Below are 27,237 nucleotides of genomic sequence, written 5' to 3' on the forward strand. Positions count from 1 at the left end.
AACACTGGATGGAAATAAATCTGGACAATGAAAAAGTGTAATGAAACAATAATGTGTGCTGTAATCAAGGCTAAAGGAGATCCATCAAAAATATTAGTGACACTTTTTGTGGCCAGGCGGTGTAATTCCCAATAAATCACAAAATTTCAGTTTGTTACATGTGGAACCCTAAAATACAGTTTAAGTGTGGACTAATCAAAGATTTAGTGTTAACAGTCCAGAACTATAGCAATTTTAATGTAACCTAGATATGCTGTTCATGAACGACTTCATCAAAGTGATGATGGAAAGACAGACATTTATTTAACATATCCTTTATTATAACATAAAAACATACAGAAAAAAGGTTTGGTCCGTGAAAAAAGGTCTCCAGATTAACATAATTCAACAGTCCATCAAGGTTGAGGTTCCAATCACTTCAGCTCTTGCTCCTCTGCAAACCCACTGTAGTGTATTCTTGGAATTTATACATCATCACCCCCCCCCCCCCCCACACACACACACGACAGGAGTGACGATTTGACCTGGAAATGCTCTAAATCTGCTCTGTCACTCGTTTAAATACGCAAAACTGAAAATGCAGAAGTTGAACTATTTCACTTTAAAGTGGGGCAAACCTGATGGCATGTTGCTGCACACTGGGGCGCCACCTTAAATTTGATGATCAAATCCAGGCCGTAAAGAGCCAAATCGCTGTACGAGAGAGAGCGAGGGCTGACAAAAATAAATACTGTTTCAACTATTTAAGCAAACACTTAAAAAAAAGATCAGCCACTTTTAGAGAAACGTTTTAACTTCACAGCCATCTGAAGTGGTGTTTTTGCCGAGTATTTACACAACTGTATAGACTAGAGGTACCCATACTAGCTACTTTCATTATACCTGTACTAGCTAACAAGACAAGTATGGATAACACATACTTATAAAACAAAGCTCACTAAGAGTAAGAAAAGAAAATTATAAATGACATCATAGCAAAAAGGCAACATGAACAAATATAACCGCTTTGCCACAAATATGCATGTTCTACTGTTTCACTGAGCTTCAAAATGCCTCTCGTAAAGACCATGACTCTGCCAAAACTAACAACTGAACACAAAGTGACCAATGAACAGCCAATATGCAGTAAAATAAGCTCGGCTGGTCACAATCACAATATTTACCTCACGGGAAAGCATTTAGATGCCCGTCAGGAGGATTAAATGTTGTTTTATTCCATTAAATTTTAACAAAGAGCTCAAAATTCTTACTTCACAAACATCCCATTTAAAGTGTCCTGATACAATCTGCCCTCTGCTTTTCATTTGGGAACAATTTGTGCAGAAAGTGGATGAAAATAAAAGGAATGCATCCAAGTAAAAACAAACTGGTGCGTAGAGGTGTGGCTGACAAAGGAAAACCTTAAGCTCTAATCTGAAGCTGCTGCTAAAATGAACATGGAGAAATAAAGTTTTTAACAGTAAAGTCATCTATCTAGGGTTAACGTCTCTACGCTTGTCTGAAAACTGTGAGGACTTCAGTTTGAACATCCCACACACACAGAGGTCATCTCCAGCATCAGAACTCGTTCCACCTTCATGTGGAAAAGCTCCTTCAGGTGTTCCTGATGCCGAGCGCCTGCTCCAACTCCTGCCGCCTCTGCTGTACCTGAGAGATGAGATAAAACCATCTTTAGATGTCTTAAAACGGGAAAACTCTAAATGCATCAAAGTTTTTCTCCTGCTATCCTGCAGAGCAACATTTATTCTACTCAGCGATGCTGTTGCACTGGATTCGCCACAGTCAAGCTAACGTTATAAAAACACAAGGAAAAAAAAAAGGGAATCTGACTTTAATACACAAGAGTTTCAGATTCACCTCTGTTAAAAATGTTAACATTTCAAGCCAATAAACTCTGGTGCAAATCACTCCAAAGTAGCTTCAGTGTTTCCCTTACATAGGCGTAGCCGTGGTGGCCCGCCACGCCTACAATCCCAAGTTTTATTGATTTTTAATTTATTTTTTTTGCACCATTTCCTGAAGAAGCAGTGGGAATTACTCTGTTGTTGCTCATTTCCCTCTGGGATTAATAAAGTATCTTTGATTTGATCACAGCCGGCAGGCAGCAAGGAGGAGGAGGCAGGGTAGGGTCGTTACAGCTAGGGATGAGCCGGATCCCCCCACCCACACCCCACACACACACAGCTGGAAAATTTCCGAGGGGAAACACTGAGCTTTGCTTAAAAACAAAGAGGAATAGAAAAGAAAAAATTACTTTGGAGTAGAAGTAGCGGCAGACAGCCTCCTGAGCCCACGGTTGGTAGTAAAACTCTGCTCTTCGCTCCTCTTCTGGGTTTCCCACCACATCAGTCATCGTCTATAAACAAAAGAGAAGACAGTGATCCAGACTCCGACAAACCTCAACCCTCTCGAGGCAGGCGCTGCAGATTTGCATCAGTTAAAAACTACCTACCCGGTTACTCCACATACATATTTCATGACCATTTTATAAGTCAGAAGTACCCTTGAAGAACTTAAATGTTCGTTCTGTTACCAAAGCTTAACTTAAGCCTGAGAGGCTTAACTTTAGTCTGTTAAAACCATTTTCTTGCTGCTTCCAACATGAACAACACATGTGACAAGCAATAAAAGTGGATTCTGCTGCGACGTCCTGAACTCACCTTGAAGTCTCGGCACTGAGACTGAAGCCAGTCGTTGATGAAGCCCTGAGGGTCTCTGGCAAAACTCAACATGAACTCCCGTTGGGTTTTCAGTTGGTTGATGGTCTCGATTGTTTCATGGATCTGAGAAAAATTGGACAGACGTTTGATCACTTTGAAGCTCCTAATGAGGCGAATTAGACAGCAGACTACTAATAACCTAAAGGAGAGTGTCTCCTGTTTAAGTGTTATCAAACGGTGTCCAACAAACATTTATTCCATCTCATGTGAGATATAGCCTGTATTAAGATGCATAGCAGTTTTATTTTTAACCAACAGGTGATGCAGTTAGCCAAACCTGTGAAAGTCTCCACCACGTCAGAATACCTCACAGGAACCAAACCCAGAATAGGTAAGACAGAAGAGTGGCGCCTGTAAACTGTACATAACCCCGCCGTTTTTATGTTAGGTTGTCTCAGAACAAAGATAACACTCGGTAACATCCTTCACCGGGACACCGCTCTGCCTTATGTCTGGGATTACAACCGTTCCAGTCAAGGTAACATCTGCTAGCAGGAGAAGAGCAAGACCCGAGCAGGAAACAAGAGCAGCTCTACGCAGGCGGCAACTTCTAACAAATAAATGGGTGTGAAACTGTTCTCAGTGGGACAGGATCGCAAATATTTAATTAAAAAACAACCTTAAAATCAATCCAGTAAAAGCAAATTCACACTAGGGTTGTCACGGTGTGAAAATTTAACCTCACGGTTATTGTGACCAAAATTACCACGGTTTTCAGTATTATCGCGGTATTTTTTTAAACATGCTACATTTTCACACAATTAAATAAACCCTGTATGTCAGGAAATATTCTCAGTTTGTGTCAAAATTTTGCCTAAAATGTGTTATTTTGTAATTATGTTTTTTTATTTGTTTACATTTTTGCCCTTTAGTCTTTAAAATACCAATATTTGCCCATAACTTATTTTTTGTCTGATGTCATCATTTAAAAAATATTAGATCAGGTGGTTTGGGCATCTGGTCAGGATGCCTCCTGGACGCCTCCCCGGGGAGGTGTTTCGGGCATGTCCTGCCGGCAGAAGGCCCCCGGGTCGACCCAGGACACGTTGGAGAGGTTACATCTCCAATCTGGTCCAGGAACGCCTTGGGGTCCTGCCGGAGGAGCTGGTGGACAAGGCCGGGGAGAGGACGGCCTGGAGCTCCCTAATTGGGATGCTGCCCCCGCGACCCGGACCCGGATAAGCGGAGGAAGACGAAGACGAAGACGATACTCAGTACTCAAGTAGCCTTCTAATCAGATACTTTTTTACCCTTACTTGAGTAATAAACCCTATATCAGGAAAATATTGTCCTCTGTTTGCGTCCTTCCAGTGAGCTTTGCAGATGTGGGAAAATGTCATAAATTCATAATTATTCTCGGAGAGAGACCAACTCTTATCTGCCCCTGGGAGCCCCTTAATGCATAGCGTCATTTCAGTATGGCAGTGTACGCGACATGGTTTATATGCAGGTAGCGGCGCTGCGGATGCTTTATATAGCGACTCGTTGCGTTCTCCCTCAACCCAAATCCTCGGATCACGCATTTTAGCTAAAACGCTAACGTTAGCTTGCCTTGCGTTGACTGTAGAGTTGTGGGTGATGGTCACGCAGATGTGTCATGAGATTTGAAGCGTTGCTGCCTTTCACAGACACTTTTTCTGCACGTGCTGCAAACAGGATAGCCGTCTTCTATCAAATGTCCCTCGGCATTCTTCAAATATCCCAAAAATGCTCGTATTTCCCACTTTGTCTTCTTTGAGGGATAAAAAAATGTCCTGAGCACTGCCGTCTCCTCCTTTGGCCATTATTTCAGCTTTAGCTTCAAGAAAGTTTTGGTTGTAAACAACAAAGTGCGCATGTGCCGCCGGCAACTTCAGCAGATGATACGGTGGCTGGTAAGGGTCACCACGCCTACACCGCAGCCACGGTAAACCCACCGAGATAATAGTTTTTTTAAGAACAAGACAGTTATTATTATTGTCAACTTTTTTACCGGGGTTTACCGCTACACCGGTTACCGTGACAACCATAATTCACACATAATAAATCATAAAACACGTTTTTTTATATTTAAGATAGTGCTGCACAATATATCGAAAAATGATCATCATCGCGATAACAGGACGTGCGATAGGCCCATCGCAAAACACGGCAAAAACAGCGATAAATGTTTGGTCCAAACATTTCCATCCGTGTCATACATCAGCTTTTTGTAAACCAGCTCTGTTTTTTACGCTGAAGTATTATTTGACCAATCAAATGTAGTCCTTCTGATATGCGGCCAATCAGATGGTTCCGTTCACGTAATACGCCCGCCCCCCACATAGACCCTTTTGGAACGCAACACCCGAACAGTTTGCGGCGCTGTTCCCTTGTTCGTCATGCTGGCTCAGAGCAACTAACGCACTTTGTGCTGATGTTTCTGGATTCAGCGCTGCTTTCAAAAGTGAACGTGACTCCACTCAGTGTCGTTAATCATTTTTACCGGGCTGACTCCGACACGTGCCGATGAACCAACCCACCTTCATGTCGCTAGTGTTAGCCCCAGGCTCCGGGTAGCTTCTAGCTAAAAGGCTACAGCACTCTCCTCCCAGTCCCACCCTGCTAAAGAGGGCCTGGAAAAGTTCCCCCACACATCAAAGTGATTTTTCCTTTATGAGCTTTTATAACCTTGTTAATCAGGATAGTTGATTTGCTGCTGCACATAAACTGTCAGTCAGAAGCTCTGCTAGCCGGTTGTCTTAGAGGAGCTAGTTCAATTTGTTAGCTTGTTATCAGAATCATAGTTGCAGTTTCATCATCTGAGCTGCTTTTTAAGATCCAGGTAAACTTGTTCAATTTGGGGTTAAAACCAAACGTTTTCACATATTTTCCATGTAGTTTTTTTTTTGCCAGTTCCTCTTCTGAAAGGTAGACAACTGTTTTTCTCTTTCCCTCAGAAAATCTTAATTTTCTCCTAGTTTGGCCCAGCACAGATCACTTCCCAATAGCAGCAACAGCCTTATATCATAACCACATATGTGGAGAAAATGTTCTGTAGCAATGAGAGAATTTGCTGTTGCATTTAAGTGATGTTAAATATTATTTAACATTTTAATTTATTTTCTGATTTTTTTATTCAAAAACCCTGGTAAGGGATGTTTTTCTGTATTTGGAGCATCAGAAAAAGTTTTATGGTGGTGGTGATGTTTTAAAGTCACTGAGAAACTGCACGCATGCAGTTTGTTGTTTTGCTGCTAATACAGTAGCAGGTGCAGCTGCATATTTTTGCAATAAAAATGTTATGCTGTAATGGAATTCATGCATTAGTTTTTGTTTGCTTTGAACCCAGAGCAGACGTCACACGCCAGACGACATCAACACTGCATACTTTAGTATTTGTTCATTTATCACGAGTAAAATCGATATCGCAATATTAAGCACTATTATAGAATATCGCAGGTTTTCCTAATATCTTGCAGCCCTAATTTAAGAGATTCTCACTGAAGTTAGGGCTGGGGGTAAACGATTATTTTTAAAACGATTATTCTGACGATTATTTTATCGAATAGTCGACTATTCTAATGACTATTTAGAAAATTAATCTAATGATTATTTTTCTATTGCACAATTAACAAAAACCAGAAAATCTCAAATAAATTCCTCAAAAAAATGGATAAATTGTTACTGTAAGAGAATAAACACTACAGGCCTTCCATTTTGTATAACACTGCTTTTATTGTGTTGCGGTTGGTTATGTTCTGGTGACGTGTAGAACTTGGGAGTGCAGGCTGCTGCCTGAGAGGTGGTAGAAGATGGTGTGTCTCCATGCTGCTTTGTTTTGGTCTCTTATGTGCGTGAGGCGAGTGGTCTTACGGGTTAAACCAAACTCAGTTGATATTTTACACTAAACCGAAAACCCACAACACTCTAAATGTAATAAAAGGGAGATCTGCACCACAAAAAAGATGAACTCTAAACCAAAACGTAACAGCTTATCCCAACGCAAGAAGCTGTTAGCGAAGATGCTAACAGTAGCTTTACCAACATTAAGTTAAAGTTACCAAGTTTAAATAAACCAAAAACACCCGGCAGCAAACAGACCAGCATGGAGGAGAGACTGCTACCACCAAAACAGCTCTCCTCGTGTCTGAAAGAAGCTCCTTAATGAAGGGAGAAGCGCTCCCGGTGATTTTCTACATCTGCGGTAGACACGAAGCAGCGCATCTGACCCCGGAAGTTGTTGTCCGTTGCCGGGAGACGAAGGGGCAAAACAGGAAAATAATCTAGTAGTGGACGGACGTTGTTCCGGGTCTTCGGTATTTGGCGGAGATGTTAGTGAAGGCGGAGAAGAGGGCGAACTAGAGGAAAAACAGGCAGATTCCTCCTCTATTTACAAACTCCTGGGGATGCAACAAGTGGGCGCGGTGCGTCGACTTCCGGATCTGACGTCGACAAATTTTTAGAATCGAGCCGTCGACTTCGTCGAGGCTTCGCTACAGCCCTAACTGAAGTAGGACCTCATGTTTTATAAAATACCACCAAACTTCCAAGAAACAACATCATCTGACAGTGGATACAAAACTGTTCCAGCAAATATCTACAAAAAAGAACAGAACAGCTAAAGGCTGGTGGCCGAGGTCCTCACCTTGTTATCCAATCCTGCTATTTCCTGCTGACTAGCAGTAGAGAGCAGGAAGGAGTTCATCTGTGTTTTCAGGGTGTCATCCACCTCCACATCAATGTCATAGCAAGCAGTCTTTTTCTGGTCATTGGGGTCCACGCTAGTGAAATGAAAAGCATCGTTGTGTGCTTGAATTTAACATTTATTCAAGTACTTAAGAGTCGATTTTAAGTATTGAAGATTAATTGTCAAAGCTGCAGAAATAAAATATAAGGGTCATTTAGAGGCAGTGCTGACACTTGACTCTACCCGAAACCAGCGCAATAATTACCTGATCACGTGGTTAATGATGATTGGTTCTGGAGGCATCAGCAGTGCGTGCAATCGCTGAGGGATTTCAGAAAACTTCATCCGCTGGGTCTCAAAAATCTGTGACATCAAAGAATGATGTGGTTTTAGTTTGAATAAATTGCTCTTTTGAAACTGAACACGATGGACTGTGTTTTTTTAGAAGTGTAAAACTAATCAGCAAATCAACACGCAGAACATATCCATTTCCTCTGGACGTAGCTTCTTGAGTTTGTTTATAAACTGGTTTAAATGCTTTATTCTCCCTTTTGTACATCCCTGATCACAACAGTGCAACTGCATCAACAATCTGAGGTTTCATAAAAGCAATCCTTAGTTCACAAGTAAACTTTGTATGAATTCAACAATCTTCTGTTGCTCTTGGCAGGGAAAAGAAAACAGAAGCTCAGAGAAACCAGACAGAGATTCATGAAGAGATTGAGCCACCGTACAAGGACACAGAGAGGGAGACAGAGCGAGAGACAAAGAGATTGGGGACACACACACACACGCGCGCGCGCGCACGCACGCACGCACACACACACACACACACCACACACACACACCACACACACACACACACACACACACACACACACACACACACACACACACACACACACACACAAGACAGAGAGTGAGAGATGGGGAGAGAAAGAGAGAGAGAGTGTTGAATATCAGGAGCAGAAAAGAAACAGGACAGGTCTGGTTGTTGAGGCTAGTTTATGCTGAAACCTTCAGAAATATCATGTTTGTTGTGTTTCATGACAGAAACATTTAATTGTTTTATCTTATTTCTCGAGTGAGCAAAGCCACAACTCACCTGCTGCAGGTATTTGTCACAGTTGATAAACTCGCGCTCGTGTGGGTCTTGGAGTTTGTGTGTTTTGACATACTGCCACAGGGCCTGAATGATGACAGGCCTGGTCTGGGTGTGGATCCCCAGCATGCGGGCCAGTCGGGGGTCCAGTTTAAACTGAGGGGGCTGAAATGATGAAGAAATATATCTCAAGTCAATCAGGCTCCTTGATGAATTCAGACACAATTTAAAAACAACATTCACCCCTCAGAGTGTTACCTGGTAATCAAGCATGAGAAGGACGGTGCAGCGAACACCCACATCCCCAGGCCTCTTCACCTGGAAACCATCAGTCTCCTGGGTGGTGGCAGTTCTATGCCACTGAAATACAAACAAAGCATTTAAAGAAACCAGGTTCATGTAACAACATCATTACATACATCTTAAAATTAGCAGATTAGAAAATGACAATTTTTTTTTGGATAGACGAGAAAGCCTCTAACTTCTACAAGGTGATTATCTGGTCCATAAAGGTCTTTGTCCAACTCGATCACAAGAGACTTGAAGAAAGATGAGAACTTTCGTTTTTGTTTGGTGGCTTCATACTTGGACACGGCTGTCTGCAAAACAACAAACACACATTTAATCTTTCACAGCTTGAAACTTAGTCCTAGATAAACCAAATGACTGCCTTGTGAGTCACTCTGTTAAAAAGAAAAGCCCCAGTGATCCTGTTTCAGGAAGTAGAAGTTAATCAGAGGAGTTGAGGGTCAGAAAATGACATATGGATATGGAGGCTTACTTGTTAATATTCATGATATTTGGACATCTCGCCTCTGATTGGTTTATAGCAACGCAACTCTTCCACTGACTGTTAGCTCAGAAAACTTGGATGTTTTACCTCCACAAATAACACAAGAGTAACCCGAAGATGTTCTGTTGTGGAGTTGCTAATGCTAATAGTTAGCCTGAGACGTGCTCTGCTCTCTCCTGGATGCTAAATAAACAACAGCCAAGAAGGGTGAGTCCATGAATGCTAAATTAGTGTGACGCTGATCTGAGTGTTTTATTCTGACCAGAGTGTTTCCCGGTCTATTTTCCAACAGCGGCTAATGAAAGAAATAAGGCCAGCAGTCTATTTTCACATCCAGCCATCACTCAGAGGGACTGATCATATTTAAAAAATAACATAAAAACAGTTTCACAGTAAAAAATAGAAATGATAAGAATCTAAAATGTGCAGCTTACATCTTCCAAGAGCCGCCCTTCAACACGCAGCTCCCATGATGCAACGGTTCCCTCTCCGTCCTCAGCATCAGGCTTTGCAGGGTTGAAGGTGTTGGATATAAAGATCCTAAGCTTTCTTTTTTGCTGAAAATAAGCATAAAAACAAAAAATCTTTACACTAATATAAACTACTATAGCTCACAATCAGCAGTGACACACAGTTGTTTTAAGAACAAACAAAGATGTTGCAGCTTCATTAAAAACGTGTGTTTTACTGTGCAGAATTCAGTGTTTACTATTGAGTTCACTTAAAACGTCTGTTGGGGAGACTCGACGGCCTCACGACGAGACAAACATCGTTTTGTTCACAGCAACAATAAACGAGTAAACAAGCAAAGGCAACATCTCATAACTATGACACCGAAACTAATTTAGCATACAGATCACAGTGAAAAAAATAAAAACTCACCATACAATCTGACATGTAAACAAGTTTAATGAACGTCTTATTTGATGACCAAGATTGAAGAGGTTTTTAAGTCAAGTTAATGTATGAAAAAGTGCAACAGGTGAAACCTTAATGGGTCTCTTGAGGGCCTCCTGAATGTCCAGCCTCTTACGCATAATGGTCTGATCCAGCTTCCTCTCAAACGCCAGCAGATCCATGTAAGCCTGAGACTCTGGGACCAGTTCCCTGATCTAAAACACACCAACAGATGTGCAACAAAACACAATTACAGGAAGTTCTAATCATGGCGTGGGTGATTAGATTCAGTATCATTTCCATGCGCTGCAGTCTAACACTCACCCTCTGAGGTAGAATTTTATCAGCCATCTTCTTCTTCTTTGTGCTTTAAAAAAAAAGTTATAAAAGATAAATTAAGTTTAAATCTTTACAAACGTGTCCATAAAAACAGAAGGCAGGAAAGCCCTTTACGTAGACTTCTACAGCCTTCAAAACTGGTGTAAAGTCACACAAACGCACCGTCACCACACAAACAAATCTCATTACCACCATATTCCAGTTACTAACTCAGACATCGTGATCTGGGTTAATAATCCTGTTGGTCCTAAATCAAATCCTACAGATACATCATAAAGATAATTAATTACGGCAAAGTTATACGACTTTTCTCCTTTAAAAAAATCTGCTGAAAGTTCAGCTTATTAAATATAAATGAAATACCGATGTTTGATTTATCAAATCTTTTTTTACAATTACATTTAAAATACTTGTGTTTTTTTAGTCAATTTTTACTGTGAAGATGTGATTTGACCAAATGGAAAAAGAAGTTTCAGCTGGGTTACTTATCGTTTAAAAAAAGACCAGAAGCAAGAACAGAACTATAAAAACCTCTGAACTCATTTCAACATGTGTTTTGCTTTTCTACAGGCTGAAATGGGTAAAAATGACCAGTGATGCTCCAGTGGACATAATAAAACCTAAGCTCTGGCTGCGCGTGACTCACTGCTGGTTGCGATTCTGCTGCTGAACTTGCTGAATCTGCTGGGGGGCCGGCCTTTTTCTGGAAGGGTCCATCACCCCGGGCATCCCAGGACGAGACACGGGGCTCCCGCCGTACCCAGGTGGCCCCATTGCTGGTCCCTGTGGTGTCATGCGGCTAGATGGAGGCATACCGGGTCTCTGCAGAGAAAAAACAGCAAAGAAAACTCATTAAAATTACTTCTAATAACAAAAATGCTTTCGTTTCACTAGAATGGAAAATTATGCTTCGCAACCATTTAATCCGGAGTGGAAAGAGTTTGTAGATGTTAAAAATATTTAATGGTTTCCACAAACGTCTGTTATAAGGTGACCCATAAACCAACTTAACTTGTATTTAGCAATGTCCGACATTCGCAATATTAATGATCGTTTCCTCCTCTTAATAACCAACTTTTACACACTATACCGTATTATACATCACACTCTTCTGCTGCTTCTCTCACTCAAATATGAAAGGTCCAGGAAAAAGTTTTGATGTGTTTTTGTTTGGTACAACTTTTGAAGAAGAAGAAATCTGTCCAGTCAAGTGGGTGTTTGTCAGGATTATCTCAGGGATTATCTCATTAACGTTTCTTCCATTGCTTAATTTACATTAAAGTAGTTGTCATATTTGGCACAGACAATGTTTTAGGTGGAAGTATGTATGATAAGAGACATGTGACATTGGGTTACCTAAAACTATTTGAATTTTCCCAGAATATTGGTTTACATCATTACCAGAAATTAAGATTAAGAAATTAAGATTAAGACTGGATATCAGTAAAGAAGCAGATATTTATTACCTTTAGTGCCCTTTAGTGTGTCCGGGTAAGTTTTTAGAACATAACTTTTTTAAACATTCATTCAGTTTTTGTGTATTTTGTAAAAACGTGACTGCTTTTCAACGCCGGACAATCAGAACAAATTTCCAACAAGCCATATTTTAATTTGATCGATACACTATTCATTCATTTGCAATGATGCAGGCGTTGTACCAGTCTGTTGTGGTGTTACCTATCGATCTATGTTCTCACCCTATCTATGGTCACGAGCTTTGGGTAGTGACCGAAAGAATGAAATCGCAAATACAGGCAACTGAAATGAGTTAGGTTTGAGCATCGAGCATTGATTGGAACCAGTCCCAACTGTTCTTTTTTACCGGAATCGTAAAGGTTTTTTTTTTCGATGCCTAGTTTTGATTCCTAGAATGCCGACCAGAAGAGGAATCCGCGGCCGATCTCCGTGAAAAATAAACGTGATCTGCAGATTGTGATCAACGCTTTTCAGAGCTGATGACACCAGCTGTCTGTGTGCAGCACCGAGTCCCCCCTCCCCTCACCTGGCACGCAGCGGCCAAATATAAACAAACGCGTCTGCCGAACTTTTACTCCCTAATGTAAACTTTAACTCCTGCAGCTTAGAGGACACTTGTTAAAATACGTCAACATGGTGGATTTAATAAAAGCTTTAAAGAACAAACTCTGGATGGTGTGAGGTGAGTTTGTCTCAGAGCAGAAATAAAAACACACACGGAGCATCAGCAGTCAGACGCAGCCACTCAACACGTGTGTGTGTGTGTGTGTGTGAGCGTCAGAAGGCTGAACTGTAGAATAATTAATGTCATCATGGTAGAGAAGCTTCTCTGTGGTGGACCACACCAGCTTCTGCCACAATAAATAATAATAATAATAATAATAAATCACACACAAAGCTGTGAACATTTTAATTTCCTTTCTGAACCATTTCTGTTGAGAGTTTTAATGTTTAAAATCTGTCACTGACAGCGGCTACGTTTAAGTTTTACATTCTGTTCTGACTGAATGCTGCTGCAGCATGGAGGTGTAGTTCTCAGTCATCCTGGACATGATCATCCTGAGAGTTTTAGCTGAAAACAGCTGGACGTTTCTGGATATGTTGGAGACATTTAGCCTTTCATCCCAGAGGCTTCTTCCAGACTTTGGTTGTGGTCAGAAACAAACACACTGGTTGTGCTGCAAGTCTTTTTCTTTTTTTCTCCAAAACATGTTTCTGTCTAAATGAAGGTGATGTTATTGTTCATTGAATTAAAATTCATGTTGAAGTTAAGATTATTTCATCAAGTAGGACCTGTGGTTATCTGGTTCATGTAAAACATGTCATGTTTTGAAAGAATCGGAATCGGGAATCGATAGGAACCGGAATTGAAACAAGGAATTGAAACCGGAATCGTTCAAAATAAACGATGCCCAACCCTAAAATGAGTTTCCTTCACAGAGAGTCTGGGCTCTCCCTTAAGGTTGGTTTATGCTTGACGCGTCCGCGAGGTCCGCACGGCTCCGAGCGGAAAAGTTGCGTCATTTTGCGTAGGGCTGTAGCGAAGCCTCGACGAAGTCGACGGCTCGATTCTAAAAATTTGTCGACGTCAGATCCGGAAGTCGACGCACCGCGCCCACTTGTTGCATCCCCAGGAGTTTGTAAATAGAGGAGGAATCTGCCTGTTTTTCCTCTAGTTCGCCCTCTTCTCCGCCTTCACTAACATCTCCACCAAATACCGAAGACCCGGAACAACGTCCGTCCACTACTAGATTATTTTCCTGTTTTGCCCCTTCGTCTCCCGGCAACGGACAACAACTTCCGGGGTCAGATGCGCTGCTTCGTGTCTATCGCAGATGTAGAAAATCACCGGGAGCGCTTCTCCCTTCATTAAGGAGCTTCTTTCAGACATTAGGAGAGCTGTTTTGGTGGTAGCAGTCTCTCCTCCGTGCTGGTCTGTTTGCTGCTGGGTGTTTTTGGTTTATTTAAACCTGGTAACTTGAACTTAACGTTGGTAAAGCTACTGTTAGCATTTTTGTTAACAGCTTCTTGCGTTGGGATAAGCTGTTACGTTTTGGTTTAGAGTTCATCTTTTTTGTGGTGTAGATCTCCCTTTTATTACAGTTAGAGTGTTGTGGGTTTTCGGTTTAGTTTAAAATATCACCTGAGTTTGGTTTAACCCGTAAGACCACTCGCCTCACGCACATAAGTGACCAAAACAAAGCAGCATGGAGACACTCCATCTTCTACCACCTCTCAGGCAGCAGCCTGCACTCCAAAGTTCGACACGTCACCAGAACATAACCAACCGCAACACAATAAAAGCAGTGTTATACAAAATGGAAGGCCTGTAGTGTTTATTCTCTTACAGTAAGAATTTATCAATTTTTTTGAGGAATTTATTTGAGATTTTCTGGTTTTTGTTAATTGTGCAATAGAAAAATAATCATTAGATTAATTTTCTAAATAGTCATTAGAATAGTCGACTATTCGATAAAATAATTGTCAGAATAATCGTTTTAAAAATAATCGTTTACCCCCAGCCCTAATTTTGCATCATTTTAACAACCACACCCCTCCACCGAGTCTCCGCACGGCCCAGAATTTCCGCAATGCGCACCTCGGAAAATTTCTAACCACACGGACGGACGGACGCGGAAAAACATGGCGAACCGGCAAGAACTAGTATGGCAGAGGTTCGTAAATACAGACATTTGTATGATTCAGCTCTCAAAGATCACCGTGATCAACATGTTGTTAATAATTCTTGGAGAGAAATAGCTCGCACTGTCGGAAAAGACGAGGACGCTGTTAAAAATGCTGAAATGCCATGTTGTAAACAGTAATTTCTACTTCTACTATGGTGTAGTGTTGGATGCATGCTGTAGAGCTTCATGCTGCCCCCTACAGTTTGGGAGAATATTGGCTCACTGCAGAGACGAGCCACACGATTCATAAACGCTGCAAGTTGTGAAGCGCGTTCCATCTGTGAGCCACATCACCGCGCGGAAAGTGAATGAGTCAAGCATAAACCAAGCTTTAGAGATACGGTGAGAAGCTCTGTCATCTGGAATGGGCTCAGAGTAGACTCAATGCTCCTTCACATTAGCCTCTTTTAATTTGTGGGTCTCGTAAATGCGGCAAGGAGTAAAGGTGATAAAACTATTCTGATGCGCTTAGCCTCGTAGTAATATTGCCGCATGAGTCCCTTGCCTCTGACGGCTAAACGCGTGTCAGCCCCGCATTACACATTTTGCTTTTGATTAAATAAAAGCAAAATTAGCTTTAAGTGGTCTGCTGTTTGTACTTCTTGGTGTCCTTTTCTGGGGGGGGGGGGGGGGGTGTTAATCGGAAAAAACGGAAATCGAATTAAAGCAAATAAAATAGGAGATTTTATTTTTGGCCATATCACCCAGCCCTACTATTGAGAGGAGCCAGTTGAAGTGGCTCTGGCATCTGGTAAGCCTCCCTGGTGAGGTTTTCCGGGCATGTCCAACCGGAGGGAAAGAAGACCCAAGGAAGAATGTTATGGTCCAAACCCAGCCTTGTAAACATTTATTGCATCCTGTAGGTACAGTGGGGCAAAAAAGTATTTAGCCAGCCACCGACTGTGCAAGTTCTCCCACTTAAAATGATGACAGAGGTCAGTAATTTACATCATAGGTACACTTCAACTTTGAGAGACAGAATGTGAAAAAAAAATCCATGAATTCACATGGCAGGATTTTTAAAGAATTTATTTGTAAATCAGGGTGGAAAATAAGTATTTGGTCAATAACAAAAATTCAACTCAATACTTTGTAACATAACCTTTGTTGGCAATAACAGAGGTCAAACGATTACTGTAGGTCTTTACCAGGTTTGCACACACAGTAGCTGGTATTTTGGCCCATTCCTCCATGCAGATCTTCGAGAGCAGTGATGTTTCTGGGCTGTCGCCGAGCAACACTGACTTTCAACTCCCTCCACAGATTTTCTATGGGGTTGAGGTCTGGAGACTGGCCAGGCCACTCCAGGACTTTCAAATGCTTCTTACGGAGCCACTCCTTTGTTGCCCGGGCGGTGTGTTTGGGATCATTGTCGTGTTGGAAGACCCAGCCACGTTTCATCTTCAAAGCTCTCACTGATGGAAGGAGGTTTTGGCTCAGAATCTCATGATACATGGCCCCATTCATTCTTTCCTTAACACGGATCAGTCGTCCTGTCCCCTTAGCAGAAAAACAGCCCCAAAGCATGATGTTCCCACCCCCATGCTTCACAGTAGGTATGGTGTTCTTGGGATGCAACTCAGTATTCTTCTTCCTCCAAACACGATGAGTTGAGTTTATACCAAAAAGTTCTACTTTCGTTTCATCTGACCACATGACATTCTCCCAATCCTCTGCTGTATCATCCATGTACTCTCTGGCAAACTTCAGACGGGCCTGGACATGCACTGGCTTCAGCAGCGGAACACGTCTGGCACTGCAGGATTTGATTCCCTGCTGTTGTAGTGTGTTACTGATGGTGACCTTTGTTACTGTGGTTCCAGCTCTGTGCAGGTCATTCACCAGGTCCCCCCGTGTGGTTCTGGGATTCTTGCTCACCGTTCTCATGATCATTTTGACCCCACGGGATGAGATCTTGCGTGGAGCCCCAGATCAAGGGAGATTATCAGTGGTCTTGTATGTCTTCCATTTTCTGATAATTGCTCCTACAGTTGATTTTTTCACACCAAGCTGCTTGCCTATTGTAGATTCACTCTTCCCAGTCTGGTGCAGGTCCACAATTCTTTTCCTGGTGTCCTTCGAAAGCTCTTTGGTCTTGGCCATAGTGGAGTTTGGAGTCTGACTGTTTGAGGCTGTGGACAGGTGTCTTTTATACAGATAATGAGTTCAAACAGGTGCCATTAATACAGGTAACGAGTGGAGGACAGAAAAGCTTCTTAAAGCAGATGTTACAGGTCTGTGAGAGCCAGAGATTTTCCTTGTTTGAAGTGACCAAATACTTATTTTCCACCCTGATTTACAAATAAATTCTTTAAAAATCCTGCCATGTGAATTCATGGATTTTTTTCACTGTCTCTCACAGTTGAAGTGTACCTATGATGTAAATTACTGACCTCTGTCATCACTTTAAGTGGGAGAACTTGCACAATCGGTGGCTGACTAAATGCTTTTTTGCCCCACTGTAAATAAACAGAACAGGCTCAGATCCAGGATGATCTAGCATGCTCTTCTTCCATTCTGGCTGTTAGGGATTTTATCAATAACTCAATGCCTACTGATGTTTTCACCTAATGGTATTTATTTAGAATGCAGGTAAGATTTAATTATATTTGTTAGCAAAGCAGACCGATCTTGGGAATTTCACTGCAGCACTGATGTCCACCTCTGTGTACACATTAGAGAAAATTACCACGGTTGCAGCTTAACACACATTTAATAAAGATATAGGCTACATATTGCAGACAATAAAAATATAAAGTTGTAAGCATTAGAATTATAATGATCACATTAAAGAACATTCAGAGAAATGTACTTTATTTGTGACTAGAATCTCAAATCTCTAAATCAAAATGTAACTGCTTTTCATCCATTTGCAGCCATTAAGACACCCAATATAAAATAAGACTACTTATAAAATAAGACTACATATATATATATATATATATATATATATATATATATACACATACATACATAGAGAGAAATCTTAATAAAATATATTCTTTTAATAGTGTTTTAATGAGCTGTATATTTTTAAAACAATTTTTTACAGAAATAAATAGGCAAGCAGCATTCCTTGTGTGTGTGCGCGCGCATGCTTGCTCGCTTGTCCGTCCGTCGGCCGTGACGGGTGTGTGTGACTACAGACAAATGCATGAGAGTTAGCAACCTTGAAACAGCTTGAACAACTCTCCCCACGTTTTAAAAATGCTAATATAACGTTTCTGCTACGCTAAATAATGATTTCTCTATAGAACTACAAAGTCCGACTGGGGGAGGAGAGTAGGGCTGCAACAACGAATCGATAAATTTGATGAAAATCGATTACTAAAAGCGTTGGCAACGAATTGCGTCATCGATTCGTTGTGTCACACAACTCTTCCAAAAGCACCCCCCCCCCCCTTCCCGCCCGCCGTTGCGCGCAGACCATGGCGCAGATTGGAGCAAGTCAGATCAGCGCGAGGGAGAGCCGGCAGGTGTTTGGAAGAGGAACATGGCAGAAGCAGCAATACCCAAAAAAGTAAGAACTTCTAAAGTTTGGGAGCATTTTCAGTTAAATCAGGCGAAGACATTCGTTACCTGCGTTTGTAGGTCAGACTTAGCATGGCATGGGAGTCTTACGGTGATGATGCAGCATCTTAAACGCAAGCATGCCGAATCATCAGCGAGGAGGGAGAGAGCTCTGTGTCCGGGTAAGTTAAAAACTTTTCAAAAGTGATTCACCCAAGTCCCGGATTATTACACAGGCTAGACATGCCCTACGCTCGTAAAAAAAAAAAGTCTATAAAATCGTAAGCGCAACGCTATTAGATAAACGGGGGGGGGGGGGGGGGGTCTTGCGCTGCTGCGAACCGGTTCCGCCGTCACATTCCCGCAGAAACTAGTTGATCACACCGGGGCCAGACTACTAACATGTGGCTTTACAACCACAATGTCCTCGGAAGCGAAAACGCTTTTAAAAGGGAGGGAGGAGTCCTAACTGTTGCTGCAGGAGTGTTGTGAGAGTGCAGTTATATACTGGTTAATGTATTTTTGGGTTCAGTTGCTTTCATGTGGACTAATGTGAGTCTATTTGGGATCATTGGAATGATCAGCAGCATTTCTTGATGTGATTTTATGGCAGTTGCCCAGGGCATCATCGCAAGGAGGATGGCATTCATTTACTTTTGTTTTATTTGGTATTTTTTCGGTCATTTTTGGAAATAGTGATTAATTTTGATTAATTCACAGCCTATGTTTAATTACATTTAAAAATTAGTTGTTTGACATCCCCAATTATAATAAATGTCTACAGATGAGATCAAACAAAACAGATGAGAATTCCCCTTAAAGAGCAAGTCACCACCAAATAAACTTTTTTTTGCTTATAAACTAAATAAATGAGTGTCTAATCGTGCTGCAGACACGTGTCGTCAATAATTTGGCACTTCAGTGCATCTTAGTTAAAATTTAAATATTCTGCCTAAAACTGAAAGAGTTGTGCCGTTGTCAGGTAAAAACTCTGCACTGTATTTTAATTTAAATCTGCCACCGCTATTGGCTAAGAAGTATGCTATGATGTAAACTGGTACATTATGATGTCACAATGCTGTCGTGAGCCTGAGTGTGTGTGTATTTGTTAGCGGCTCCGCCCTCTCGGTCTGCCAGGCCAGCCTTTCTCAAATGGGGGTACGCATACTACTGGGGGTACGTAAAGAAACTCCAGGGGGTACATCAGAGAAGCAGACTGTGTCTAATAAAGAGCTTGATCACAGCAGTTGCCTCCCTGCCACCAAGGATGAAAAAGATCCTCAGTGAAGCACAAGCCCAAGTGTCTCCCTAAAAAGTCTGTAAAAACACTCCGATCAGTGCAGTAATGTTAAGATTTCAGTCTTCTTTTTGATTTTTAAAAATATATTTTGAGATTTACATTTGTTTTTAGCAATTGTTATTTAAAATTACTTTGATGATTTATTTTAGAGAATAGATATACTATGATCCCAAAAGAGAACACTTTATGTTGATATGCTTTTTATGAGCACAAATCTTTAATTATAATTAGCTTAATCATTTCTTTGGCCTGTATTTGATTTATTTTTTTAAATATTTCTAGTTATTTATATATATATTTTTCCAAATAGTTCAAGAGATACTACAAAAAATGTGCAGTGTTTTATACATTTATGGATTTTTCAATGGGTAATCTTATGGTTTTAAATAGTTTTATGGTGACTGTTTTCAATTAATTAGAATCACATTTTAGTGATGAAAAATATTTCCAATACATTTAGTTATGGAGTATTAACATGTAAAATATTCAAAATAGTTTTTTTTCCCCAAATGGTTGAATTTTGTACTTGTTTATCAGTTTCAAAGTTTAATAAATCAGTCACTGAAGGCACCTATTTAAGGTCTTGTTTTTTACAACCAAAAATGTTTTTGCACTGATTAGGGGTACTTGGCTGAAAAAAATATTTCACGGGGGTACATCAGTGAAAAAAGGTTGAGTACCACTGTGCCAGGCAACAGCATTTGTTGCATTTTTCAAACATGAAGTGGGAGTGGAGTTAGACTCTGGTAGGGGTTGACTTGCTCTTTAAGCTGTTTAACTTGGACCAAGCATTTTAGGTCACAGATAGGTGTAGCTTAGGGTCTCTGTCTATACACCTTATAAGACAATTTAGGTGATGGCATGTTGTTTTTCTGCTATTGAACTGTTTTCTAATAATGTGTTTAATAAAGTGAAGGAAGGAGAGAAATAACTTTTCCCTAGCAGTTTTTAAAAATGTCCCCATGTAATCCGATTAATCGTGTCGAGACCCCACCCGATTCATCGATTATCCAAATAATCGTTTGTTGCAGCCCTAGAGAGTACAGGTCTGCACTGTGGAGGGGGGCGGAGTTTACAGCTCCTTCTCCAGATTTAAAGAGACAGTACCCATAAACGGCTCATCCTCAGAACAGGGGTAGATGAGGGTCTGTAGAGCAACAATGAGGAAATCCGACCAAAGAACTGCAGTTCCACTGTATTTAGACCCCAACTGAAGGATTGATATGTAAAAAGGAATTAATGAAAAGCATGTTATGCCTCCTTTAATAAACTATTTCTGTGAGGTTGATTCAGAAAAAAATTTACATTACTCTAGTTAAATCTATAGCTATCACCAAGCTTCACCTAAAATGTGAAGAAAAAAACAAATTACATGTAAACCTTGCATCATTTATATAAAGCCTGGAAAAGGTTGAAATGAATGATAAAATGCATTTTCAACATAATCATGTGCGACAAACATTTCTGTGATGTTTTCCAGTGTGTTATTACAGTGCTAATTCCTACTCAGATGCATTTAATCTAAAATAATTTAACAAACCCTAATCTGAAATGATTTGCAGGAGAATCAAATCCAACACATTAAGCCTAAATAAATGCAAAAATAACCTCAGCCAACTCACCAAACCATGTGCTAGGAACTCAAACAGACGACTTTTTGTATTTGACTGCATAAGTGAAGTCAAGATGAGAAGGTAAATCACAAGTGACTGACTGCAGCTTATCTTCCAGCAGCAAGTCCAACAAATGGGAGCGATGAAAGCAAAACACTCTCCTGGATCTTTAGGTGGAAGGGAGGAAAAGCGGCTGATTCCAACAATACAGATCCTGCCTTTTCCACACAGCGCGGTGCAGGCAGGAGGCGGTTGTGTGCAGATCATTTAGTGCTTTTAAAACCGTACATCAGTATAACCTTGGTTTGCCTGAAAACAACTACAGATCTGCGGTATTCAGAATATGAATTTTTTCTCCTGTGTGAGTGAAAGCAGCCAAGGACACTGCAGAATAAAAGCAACATCCTTTCACCCGACTGCATTTCAAGCAGGCAGGATTTTTAAGTGGCTGTGCTGCTGTACATCAGCGATGAATGAATCATCACTTCGTGACTGATCACACCCTATAAAACTTCATCATAGCTGGAAATGAAATAATCCCTAAGAATGTCGGCTCAGTTAACAAAACACAACCATACAAGCTGGAGGGCAAAGGAGAAACGCTATTATCTAATGACACTGTATGACTTAATTCTGGATGCAGCTGAAAAGACATAATGCATGCATCAGAGAGTAAAATTGAATCACATCAAACTGTGAGGTAGGGAAGGGATGGACAATATATCGGCATCAATATTGGTATCAGCTAGGGGTGCTCCGACTGATCGGCCACAGATAATTATCGGCCGATTTTCCTGCAAAAGTGTGTGATCTGTGATCGCCGATCACTGCCTTTCATTTCCGATCTGGCACTGGCGCTTACTCTTCACGGCCGGTAGTTCACCCTTCCGCTTCTCCCCGCTTAGTGCGCGTGGTGGCAAACCTGCAAAGACAAACATGTCTGCCGTGTGGAACTTCTTTACGGTGTGCGAGAGTGATATTAAGTTTGCGTCTTGCAACACTTGCAACGAAAACATACCCCGCGGAGGAAGCACTTCAAAAAAATTCAACACAACGAAAGACTAAACACTTGGCGGAGCATGGTGAGTTTTTGAGGCTCACCGCAGACAATGAAAAGAAGCCTGCTAATGCAGCCACAGTCAGACGGCAGCTGACGCAGTCGACGCTTGGAAACACTCGCCCATATGAGAGTGACAGTCAAAAGGCCAAGCAAATTACCCGTAAAATCATTGAGTTTATTGGACTAGACGACCAGCCTTTTTCAGTTGTGGAAGACGCCGGATTCCGCCGACTACTAACCCACTTGGAACCTCGCTACATGCTACGGGGACGTAAATATTTTGCCGACGTAGCCCTTCCAGAGCTCCACCAGACAAGTGTATTCTTTCATCGAGGGACTCCTTAAAGAAAGCGTCTCATCCTCTGTGAGTTTCACAAGTGACATTTGGAGCTCAGATGTCAGTCCTGTGTCAATGCTGAGATAACAGCTCACTGGATGTATCTGAATGTATCCTTGGTTACTTAATTTGATTTAGGCGGTGATGTGAGATATTGACTTTTTTTGCACTATTTGTAGCCTACAGAGAGCCTTAATGTTTTCAATTTCTTATAAATTGTTACTGATATTACATAATTTGAAGTGAAGTAAAACCATGTTTTTTCTGAATTAATATGTAACATGCATTACAACTCACCATAGCTAAATGAACAATTTACAGCCAATCTATGTAATTGGTATCGGTAATCGGCTGATCGGCCATGATCAGCCTCTTGGCTGATCGGTATCAGTGATCGGCAGATTAAAACCTGATCGGAGCATCCCTAGTATCAGCCGATGTTAGTCATTTTTTAACATATCGGTATCGGCCTGATAAAAAAAAAAAAAAAAAAAACTGGGCCAATATTAACAACCAATGTTTTTTCCATCTCATCTCCATTTGTTTGCCCGTTTCAGAGGGTGAGGGGGTGATGTGTAATTGTTTAGTCACGCGACGGTGATTGTAATAATCTCAGAACCGTAAATGTGTGGGTTGTGTGTACATAACAATGTAAATTCAGTTTTAATCATTTTCATTTTATACAAAATCTGCTGATTTTAGAAGCATTAATGTCAGTATATAGGTATCAGCAAATATCGGTTATTGGCCATAACAGTGACCTTAACAGTGACAGCGGCTGCAGCGTAATCGTCTGTCTCTTATTAAGGGACACGGATAAGTTAAAAGGAGAGAGAAATAGAAGATAGAAGTTTTTGTTCCACTTTATTCTTTTGTTTCATGATGATAAACTGATGTTAAGTTCAGTAAAAAAAAAAAACTGGGAAGAAGCTTTGGTTCATTTTAGATTACAGGAGGTCTTGTTTCCCCTCTGCTACTCCAGAGACAGCATGGACATGAGGGTTACATGGTGAGGGTTACGCAGGACAAGTTAGTGGAAAGGTTGGTAGTTAGCTGGTTAGTGAAGGCAGGGTTTCCCTTACATAGGCGTAGCCGTGGCGGCCCGCCACGGCTGAAATCCCACCGCCACGCCTACAACATCCCAAGTGATGTTTTTTTTTTTTTGCGCCGTTTCCCGAAGAAGCAGCGGGAACTACTGTGTATTTACTGTGTAAATATCTGTAATCGTGCTGAATGAAATCCTCATTGGGTAACTGACTGTCTTCACGCTCTGTGATTGGCCAGTCAGATAGAGCGCCCGCCCCTCCCTACACACAAAACTGCAGCCGGGAGCTCAGTCAGCTCGGCCCAGGCATCAACGCACACACACAGACAGTAAAGCCGGGTGTACACTGTGCGACTTTTTCACTTTTTTGAGCAGATTTTCCACTCGTGCGAGAATCCACAAGATCGGGGCGAGTTTTGCGCCGAGCGTCGTGTAGTGTACAGGGGGTTACGAGAGGCGATTAACACCACGTGACCAGCTACCGATCAGCAATCGTGAGCTCGCACGGACTTCTGGAGTGTTTGATATTTATCTCGTTCCTCATGAGGGTTGAAGCGGCGCAGCGAGCAGCTGCAACCCAAAAAGTATCAGAACCGCTCACGGCGCATTCGCAATCCTGCATCAACTCCGCTCACCCGCTATTTCCCCAATAACACACGTTCGTTTTTATTTCTACACGTTTTTTTACTCACAATGATTGTCAAGAAAGTGTGTTTGTCGTGATCATGTCAAATTAAACTGATCACAAAACACAGATTTACTTTATTTCGTTTTCCTCATCCAACCCCCATAAATCCCTGTGTGTCCTCCTGCAGCACTCCTGAAGGACAACAGGCAAAACAAGACAAAAAAGTCTGACGTGTTGTGTAAAAACTGCTATTTTTAGCATATTTTAGGTCCGATGTGTTGCTACCAGATGTACAGTGAGCACATGACTCGTGAGATCTGCCCTGCGCTGAAGTCGTACAGTTTGAGCTGAAGCTGTGTTACGAGTGAAAAAGTCGCACAGTGTCCGCCCAGCTTATTATAATGTTCACTGTAATGCATCTTGATGTTCTTAACAAATAAATTAAATCAAAAATATTGGTCAATAATGCCAAATATGTAAATTTGTGTTTCAGTCATTTTTATACTGGCTTAAAAATACTTCATTAATTCTACTAAGCAGGGGTGTAGAACGCGTTTAAGAGGGCCAGCCCAGTAATGGTCTTGGACCAAAATAAAGGGGGCAGAAAGTCAAATAAAGGGGGAAAAAGAAGATGTTTTTCCAGACGCCAAGAAAAATTAAATGCCAAATCCACCCTGCAAAGTGTGTCACTGAGAGTTTAAAACAGAAATTATTCTTGTGCAAATATTGGTGTATTCACCTTTAATACTAGTTATTACACTGCAGCAGTCGCTGGACTGGTGCAGTTCAAAGTGGAGTGCATCAAATAAAACAATATTAACATAAAGGTGAGACGTGTCATAGTCCCCCCCCCCCCCCGCCAACACCACCTCCACCACAGCTGGAAAAATTCCTAGGGGAAACACTGTCCCTGATGATGTTAGCAGCTAACGAGGGGCAATTAGCTTAAAGAGGCGACTGTCCCCCTTTGTTCTCTGCCACGACGTGCTTCCTTTTAAGGCGTTCGTTCATCAGCATTATCTTCTTGTGAAAGAAGTCCTACTTTGCAGACTTTGCACTGTACATGCTTATTTTTGTAAAATGCTTTCAAACTTTGTGCTACATTGCAGGTCGCCATGTCTTGTTTTTCCGGTGATGCAATGGCTCACCCGAATGGCCGCTACTGCGCACGTGCCTCGAACAGAAAGACCGCAAGCAGCAGTGGTACTGCTGAAGCAGGTAAGATTAAAACAATGCGTAGAATAAACAACGTAGACTATTAAGTTTATTGATGACTATTTTGTTTGTTGATGTCATCATGACAAATCGACCAACCCTGGCAGGACAAGCTAACACTTTTAACCCTCCCACTGTCTTAATGGGTGACCCCACGAGGAAAGTTGACCGTTGAGCAGAATTGATTGTTTATCCCTTGAAGTCCACGTGGCAGTGGTGAGGTGGTGGTCACTAGTCGCCCATGCCACATGGACCCAAGGGATAAACCATCAACCCTGCTCAATGGTCAACTTTCCTCATGGGGTCACACCCATTAGGACAGTGGGAGGGTTAAGGTAAGGCAGACTGAAGCTTTCCCTGGAGCAAGCAGGAGGGAAGCCCCTAGCGCCGACCACCCCTAGCCCTCTGCTACTTGTCCATCAAAAGGACACGCCCCCAATCATTCATAATTTCAAGCTTTTATTACATCTAAACAGAAGAGTTACATAAATTCCCCCCCCCCCCCCATAAGCTGCACACACGTTGACTGTTAAAAAAAAGGTTGCACTACATGAAAAAAATAAATTAAAAAAGCTGCACAACACAACAAAGTGATGATGAACTGCATTGCTAATGCATTTCTTAATCAATTTTTTTCCCCAATTCGTTGTTGCAACAGTAGCTCAGGAGGTTGAGCTAGTTGATTAAATGAATGATCAAAACCTTTAACTGATACTCCAATTACATGAGTTAAACCTATCAGATAGTAGTTTCAACAGACATCTGCATATTAAAAGTTAAATTGAAACATCAGTCTGCACAAACACACAAAACATTACCTTTGTCATTTAAAGAAAAACTTTGCTCAGCTGGCTTGTGTCCTTTGGTGGAAATATTTTGACTTTCTTGATCGCGGGACTAAACTATTATTTTAGTTTTATTGTAACTATAGTACATCTGGAAAACTTTTGTTCTTTAACTCATGATTAAGTAGCACTAGTCTGATCTGAAAATCAGAATTTAGAATAAAGGTGAGGCTTGAAAGTTTAACTAGAATATTTTTAAAGTACAAAATCCATCAGTGACAAATTATTTCCAGTATATTATTAGATCAAAAGCACAAACTTCACGCATTAAAACGGAATTTGAGGCTTTATTCTTATTTAGTTTTTTCCGTCTGGAAAACTGATGGTTTCTTATCAGTGTAAACTTTTCATTCAAAAGCAGACTTTTGATTTTAAGACATCTAATAAATAGAAAATCCCAAACCTAATCGAATTGGGACTTTCAAACGTAACAAACTCACTTTTTGTGAATTTTCCTACACTACTCGAGCCCTCTCGGAGTGCTTTTATTCAAACTACAGAGCAAATTAGCAACGTTAGCATGATGAGCTAACTAGCTGCTTACTAAAACTTTAACGTTTGCGGGCGGGATGGGTTAGCAAATTCAAACACACCGATGGTAACTCAAGGGAAGTGGCTAAAATAAGTTTTGGGATAGACTGACTCTATTCAACCAGCCTGAGAGTTAGTCACAGCTTTGGTCCTCATGGAGAAACAGAAACAACGTTGGCCAGTAGCAACAAAGGAGCGATGAGGGGCTTTGTTCTAGCGAACAAGCTAACGCGTCAGCAGCAAACATGGAACGAGAACTCACCGGATACCCAGGCCCGGGCATCGGAGAGCGGTACATGTGGTTCTGCGCGGCTGACGAAGGCCCCATTCTTCCAGAGGGAGTACCGGGGCCCATACCTGGTCCTGCACCGGTTGCTGGCGGTCCAGGGCCCATTGCTCCACCGCCACCACCCGTCGGAGCAGATTGAAACCCCCCTCTGGCCGCCATCTCCTCTCTGAGTGTCGCCGCCGGTGGAAGCACGAAGCTAACG

At 41.5% G+C, this 27,237-nt stretch overlaps 1 protein-coding gene across 1 annotated transcript; it reads right to left on the reverse strand.

Annotated features, from left to right (window-relative positions):
• Window positions 1–298: 298 nt before the first annotated feature.
• On the reverse strand, window positions 299–27,237 carry smarcd1 (SWI/SNF related BAF chromatin remodeling complex subunit D1). The gene is made up of 13 exons (XM_070549365.1): window positions 27,009–27,237; window positions 11,146–11,321; window positions 10,485–10,527; window positions 10,253–10,375; window positions 9,698–9,820; window positions 8,953–9,069; window positions 8,729–8,830; window positions 8,474–8,635; window positions 7,634–7,731; window positions 7,327–7,462; window positions 2,661–2,783; window positions 2,255–2,356; window positions 299–1,647 (listed from the first exon to the last, which is right to left on the reverse strand). The coding sequence occupies exons 1-13, from the start codon at window positions 27,192–27,194 to the stop codon at window positions 1,594–1,596; spliced, it is 1,545 nt and encodes a 514-aa protein (XP_070405466.1). The 5' UTR covers window positions 27,195–27,237; the 3' UTR covers window positions 299–1,593.

Source organism: Nothobranchius furzeri, chromosome 3, assembly GCF_043380555.1.
Source record: "Nothobranchius furzeri strain GRZ-AD chromosome 3, NfurGRZ-RIMD1, whole genome shotgun sequence".
NCBI classification, from domain to species: Eukaryota; Metazoa; Chordata; class Actinopteri; order Cyprinodontiformes; family Nothobranchiidae; genus Nothobranchius; species Nothobranchius furzeri.

Bases quoted from the DNA above. Each gene is read 5' to 3' on its own strand.
- smarcd1 (XM_070549365.1), bottom strand. From the start codon at position 27,194: ATGGCGGCCAGAGGGGGGTTTCAATCTGCTCCGACGGGTGGTGGCGGT. The intron at 2,357-2,660 runs GTGAGTTCAGGA...TTTTGTTTATAG, and splicing joins CTCAGTGCCGAGACTTCAAG to ACGATGACTGATGTGGTGGG. The intron at 1,648-2,254 runs GTAATTTTTTCT...CTCATCTCTCAG, and splicing joins GCCGCTACTTCTACTCCAAA to GTACAGCAGAGGCGGCAGGA.